Consider the following 6,009-nt stretch of genomic DNA (forward strand, 5'->3'; position numbering starts at 1 on the left):
TTTTCATTGTTATAAAAATCGACCCTTTAATTAATTATCTAGTATAACATTAAATACTTTGTACTTTTGAACCATCACTGCTCCCAGTAAGTCTCCGGAGTTTGTATTTCCTGTCAGCAGTCTGATGAACAGGTTGTAGATTTTCTTGAATTATTTTGACTCAGATGGGTTCGGGTGAATTAGCTGAGCAGTCAGCTGATATAAATCCTTTAACTTTCACCTTTAATCTGCAGTAATTAAATTTTATGTTGATGAGGAAAATGGGAGGAAACGCAGATTCAGTGTGAACTAAATAATTCTGATCTTAGCTTTAAAAAGAGTTTCAAAATTTTTATTTAAATTGTTAGAAAGAAAGAAATGTTTCTGGTTCTATCTGGTGCTGACCAGCTTCATCCTCTAGGTGGCGGTATAAGCCTTCTTTTTTTATCTTTATGCAATCTGCGGGTTTATCAAGGTTACTTTTTCTGTAATACATTCATGTATTTTTCAGGGACAATGAGAACAGGAAGACACGGATCAGGATTATGAGTCAAATCACAAAACGTAAATAAAAGTTGATCAAACTGCGATGAAAACGGATTCATATTGAAACAAGATTTTGATGATGATGATGATGATGATGATGATGATGATGATGATGATGATGATGATGATGATGATGATGATGATGATGATGATGCATAAATCAAAAGGAGTTCATTCATCTTTCTGCAGTGGGAGTGATGGTGGTTATGTAACGCCCCGCCTCCACCTGTTACCAGAGTCTCGAAGCTTCTTGTGAAGCCGAGAGTTGGCAGAACCGGTACCGAACTCGGCCCGGTTCCTGCAGAATCTTCTGCACAGTTGGTGAGGAGGAGTTTCCCACCTCCGCAGCTTGGTGGGGAGGAAGAGGAGCGATGAAGTCCGGTTCTTCTCAGCTCTTTATTCCGGATAATAATCAGTTAAATGCGTCGCCTGGGAAACCAGCCTGAACTTTAACCTTCACAGCGCAGCAGGCTGAACCACCATGATGAAGACGAGGATAATGATGGAGAACAGAAACTTTAATTAGTAAAAAAAAAAATATCACCTGACTCAAGGTTCAGTTTTGTGATAAAGAAATATGGAGAGAAATTTGTTCCAATATTATTGCCAGCAAAGAACCTGTTTAAAAATGCATTTCAAAAATGAATCTTTGAAAAACTCAATCAAATTATACATTTTGAGTGAAATTAATCTTTGCAACAGTTTAACTTAGATTCATGCAGTTTGTTGTTTTTTCAGAGTTTTATGAATTTCATCCTTTTCTACGGAAGCTTCTTTCCAAAAATAATCTGTAAAAATAATCTCATTATATTGAGATTGATGAGCTACTATCTCATTATGAGATGCCACAATAATAATAATATCTCATTGTAATGAGGCTTTTTTTAGTCAGAGTGGCAGAAATGGGCTTCCATACTTTTCCAATTTCGTTTTACAGATTGTTCCCCACTTTGGGGGCGGGACTTCCGGGAATTAATCTGATCAGATGTTAGTAACAGGCGTTTCAATTGGTCAGTTTGGACACGAAAATGCGAATTTCTTTTTCTGATCGTTCATTCGCCCCTGAAAGTTTATTTTTCACTGAATCTGTGGAACAAATTTCTCTCCATAAAGAGTCAACATTTATTTTATCTTCTGATAAACTGTCTAAACACCATTCAGAGAAAATGACCATAAACTTTAACAGTTTCTTCCACGATCAAACCTGAGCTGGTAAGTAAGTAAACTTTATTTATGCTGCACCTTTAACACGTCAGAGAGCACAAAGTGGTTTACAAAATATAACGTATAAACCCACAGAGGGCAACACCGAAAATATGTGACATGAAACAATAACAAACTAAATTAAAGTGAATCTGATGAATGTATCTTCTGCTGCTTTTTAACAGAAACATTTTTATTCCAAAGAGCAGAGCTGACCTTCCCTCTGAAGCAAAGTTATGATCAGTTCTCATATTTAGGCCCGGATGGATCAAAGTCCATCATTTTCATTCTCCAGTAAAAGTGCTGCTGCAGCAGCTGCTGCAGCTTCTTCTTCTCCTGTTTTCCACTGATGAGGCGGACTGAGTGACAGCAGGCAGTGAAGAGTTAATCCCAGCTCTGCGTAGGAGAGCGCGTGCCAAACGGAACAAAACCCAAAGCGCCATCTGTCCCACACACACTTGGTTCTGGCGCCGCGTTTTACGCACAGCGGCACCGCACCGGGCTGCGGGAAGCTGCAGATTGATCAGCTCCACTCAGATTTGATCAAGTCCGGAGTTTGATCAGGCTCGGCGGTCCTGCTGCGCTCCTCGCTGGCGCGTAAAGGGAACCAGAGGAAGGATGGAGAACTCCTCCTCGTCCCCTCCGGACCTGGACCAGAACCAGAATCAGAACCGGACCTGGACGGACCACAGCGTCCAGTACAAGGTTGTGAGCAGCCTGCTGCTGCTCCTCATCTGCGCGCTGGGCATCGTGGGGAACGTGATGGTGATCCTGGTGGTGCTCATCACCCGGCACATGCGCACTCCGACCAACTGCTACCTGGTGAGCCTGGCGGTGGCCGACCTGATGGTCCTGACGGCCGCCGGGCTGCCCGCCATCCCGGACAGCCTGTTCGCCTCCTGGGTGTTCGGGCGCTGCGGCTGCCTGCTCATCACCTACCTGCAGTACCTGGGCATCAACGCGTCCTCGTGCTCCATCACCGCCTTCACCATCGAGCGCTACATCGCCATCTGCCACCCGATCAAGGCCCAGTTCCTGTGTACGGTGTCCCGGGCCAGGAGGATCATCCTGCTGGTCTGGGTCTGCACCTCCATCTACTGCGTCATGTGGTTCTACCTGTCCGACATCGAGCTGCAGGTGTTCGCCAACGTCACCGTCGTCACGTGCGGCTACAGGGTCCCCAGGAAGTTCTACCTGCCCATTTACTTCTTCGACTTCAGCGTCTTCTTCGTGCTGCCGCTGCTGCTGTCCGCGGTTCTGTACGGCCTGATCGCCAGGATCCTGTTCCTCAACCCGCTGCCCTCTGACCCCAAAGGCCGGGGGAAGCGCGAGGCGGCCTCCGCCAGCAACGACCAGCGCAGCAGCTGCAAGAACGCGCGACACTCCAGCTCCACCGCGACGTCGCGCAGACAGGTGAGCTACGCACAAAATCCCTCCAAAAGAGACAGAACTGACGGAGAATATGAAACAGATTTGTCTCAATGTATCCACTGCTTTTGTAAATTTGTTATGAATGGTTTTAATGGTTTTAATGGTTTTGCTGCTATAGAACAGAAACTAACCAAAACCAGCAATGAGCTGAGAGAAGCTGCTGGGAGGAAACCCTGAAGTTTAACATTCACTCTTAAAGTTCAGGTGAATTTTGTTTCACTGATTCTCAGTAAATGTTAAATAGACTGAACTTATATAGAGCTTTTCCACTCAAAACGCTTTATACTACATTCACATTCGCAAACACATTTATACACTGATAAGCAGATGGGTAGACAATTGGGGGTTAAGTGCCTTGCCCAGAGGCACATCAACATGTGGCAGGAGGAAGCTGGACTCGAACCTACAACTTTCCGCAAGACGACTACTCTACCATACAGCCACAGTCGCCCTACAAATGTGTTTAAAACAAAAGGAAAAGCGTCATCGGGTCAATTCAATCGAAACGATTCCAGCTGATCCTGGTTTACACAGACCTTCTGCACGAGGTCTGCACTTTGACTAGGCCACTGTAGCACTTTGATTCTTTTCTTTTTCAGTCATTCTGTTGCAGATTAGTTTCTGAGTTTGGGATTATAATCCTGTTGATGACCCAGTTTGGACCCTGCCTCAGCTGAAACACAGATGGACTCACGTCTGACTGAAGGCTCTGGTCCCCAGAGAAGATTCGGGTCCAATCAGCTGATAGGGACCAATCAGCTGCTCTGTTTGCTTCACATCAACTCAAACTACATCAGAATGAAGAGAATCAAACTTCAGTTAGGAAGTACTGAAGGAAAAGCCTCTCCAGAAACAAGATGGCGGAACTTTGTACTAGTGGAGACGATGGACCAAGATGGATGGAACCAAACAATTCCTAAAACATTAAAGAGATCAAATCCAGCAGAATCACAAAGTGAGAATTTTTCTCTTAGTGAGTTTCAGACCGACGTCACGTGGAAGGAGAAGACAGACAGACAGACATCTTAATGGCTCCTCTAATGTTGTTAATATTAATAATATGTTTAGCAGTTCAGACTGTTAATTAACTATGTGGTTAGCTACTCAGTGCCAACATATATTCTCCATTACAACTATGGCGACCATTTTGAAAGACGTGACATTCACCAGGAAAAGGAAACACAAGATAAAAAAAAAGTATGATTTCCATGGTTCAAAATATGTAGGCTATGACTTAACGCCAAGCACCACTTCATCTGGTGATTTTATTACAATGACAATCGTGGTGGCCATCTTGAAAAATCTAAAAATGATCAGTGAATATGATTTCTATGGGTCCAATTATGTATTATTTGACACAAAAAATATTAATATGTGATGAATATTGAAAAATAGCATCCATTTTGAATTTTTCAATGGTTAGCAGTTGGTTTGTTTTTAAAAAAGCCTTGGATCATTTGACCCACTCTGTCCTTCGTCTCATGGCTGGCTGCAGGTGACGAAGATGCTGGCGGTGGTGGTGATCCTTTTCGCCGTGCTGTGGATGCCGTACCGCACCCTGGTGGTGGTCAACTCCTTCCTGAATCAGCCCTACCTGGACAACTGGTTCCTCCTTTTCTGCAAGATCTGCATCTACCTGAACAGCGCCATCAACCCTGTCATCTACAACGCTATGTCTCAGAAGTTTCGCGCCGCTTTCCGTAAGATCTGCCGCTGCGGGGCGAAGGGCTCAGACAAAGCGGCAGCGTACAGCGTGGCACTCACCTATAGCGCCGTCAAAGACACTTCACTGGTGGAAAGCACCGATCACTTCACCACAGAGCTGGAGGAGCTCACGGTCACAGACGAGCTGCTGGCGGACCAGAAGGTCACATTCTCCGACTCATGTGGATGTGCAAAGGTGAACTTTGGTCACAACTTGTTGGAGGCCAGCGAGGCGACTGCTGAGTCTCCTGAGGACTAAAGACCTCCAAAGTGTTGCCTAATGGACTCCCTTAAGTGGGAATATTGTTTCCTGAGTGCCTGCTGACCTTTTTAAAGCCAGGCTGCTGCAGGTAGAGATGTAAACATAGATCACAGCCAGTGGAGCGCAATGAGAGCCTCTGAGGCTCAAAGCCAAACATGCTGTTGGCCAAGAGCGACGGCAGACGTCGTAAAGCCACAAACAACCCGGCAGATAAGCGCTGCCATTACGCAGCTGTTATCGTCATATGTGAGACCGGCCCACGCAAGGTGTTTGAGTCAATACGGCCAGACTGGGAGCAAAAACACTTTCCCCACTGCAAATATGTCCCAGCTCTCACATTTATGATCTCTGCAGCCGAGACAGCAGCAGGTCACGTTCACACCTTCACACGGCATCCCACATAAAAACAAGGATCCGGCAGGCGACACCTTCGTTTTCACCGGCAGGCTGCAGGAAAGCAGCGGCACCGCGGTTTGAGCCACGCAACCAAAACCCATGAGGGTCAGCACCATTCAGAGGAGCCGGACATGCAGCTGGGGGTCCAAAGGAACCAACTCTGACCTCCAGAGATCCATCAGAACTGGTTCTCCACGTTCTGGATGGGTTTCATGGTCGGTCACGGCCGGGGCAGAACCAGCTGGTATTTACCGAGCTGCACCAGATTCTGATGCTTGTGTTTAATGAAGCATTTGCTGTGATTATTGTGATTATTTGTATTTCTGAAGCTGCTTTTCATGATCATTATTATCATAGATTTAGAAACATTACCTTGTGTCGTGATCTTGTAAAGTTCTGCTTTTCTTACCATACTGTAATAATGGATTGATCCTAAATTAATTTGTACATTTCGTCTTCATACTTGAAATAAAGTTTTTGAACACAGA

At 45.2% G+C, this 6,009-nt stretch overlaps 1 protein-coding gene across 2 annotated transcripts; it reads left to right on the plus strand.

Moving 5' to 3' along the window:
* The first annotated feature begins 1,566 nt into the window (after positions 1 to 1,566).
* Positions 1,567 to 6,009, plus strand: trhrb (thyrotropin-releasing hormone receptor b). 2 transcript variants are annotated; one of them, XM_044138505.1, is made up of 3 exons: positions 1,567 to 1,741; positions 1,914 to 3,141; positions 4,655 to 6,009. In XM_044138505.1, exons 2-3 carry the CDS (start codon positions 2,347 to 2,349, stop codon positions 5,120 to 5,122), a joined length of 1,263 nt encoding a protein of 420 aa, XP_043994440.1. In that variant the 5' UTR covers positions 1,567 to 1,741; positions 1,914 to 2,346; the 3' UTR covers positions 5,123 to 6,009. The 2 variants fall into 2 exon arrangements, with proteins under 2 accessions (XP_043994440.1, XP_043994439.1); XM_044138504.1 differs by having other exon boundaries at positions 1,567 to 1,737.

The sequence above is a fragment of the Gambusia affinis genome, linkage group LG14, assembly GCF_019740435.1.
Source record: "Gambusia affinis linkage group LG14, SWU_Gaff_1.0, whole genome shotgun sequence".
In the NCBI taxonomy this organism is placed as follows: domain Eukaryota; kingdom Metazoa; phylum Chordata; class Actinopteri; order Cyprinodontiformes; family Poeciliidae; genus Gambusia; species Gambusia affinis.

What these genes read in the sequence shown, in the direction of transcription:
- trhrb (XM_044138505.1), top strand. Translation starts at nt 2,347, where the DNA reads ATGGAGAACTCCTCCTCGTCCCCTCCGGACCTGGACCAGAACCAGAAT. An exon ending in CCGCGACGTCGCGCAGACAG is followed by an intron (nt 3,142 to 4,654) that starts GTGAGCTACGCA and finishes GGCTGGCTGCAG; the next exon opens with GTGACGAAGATGCTGGCGGT.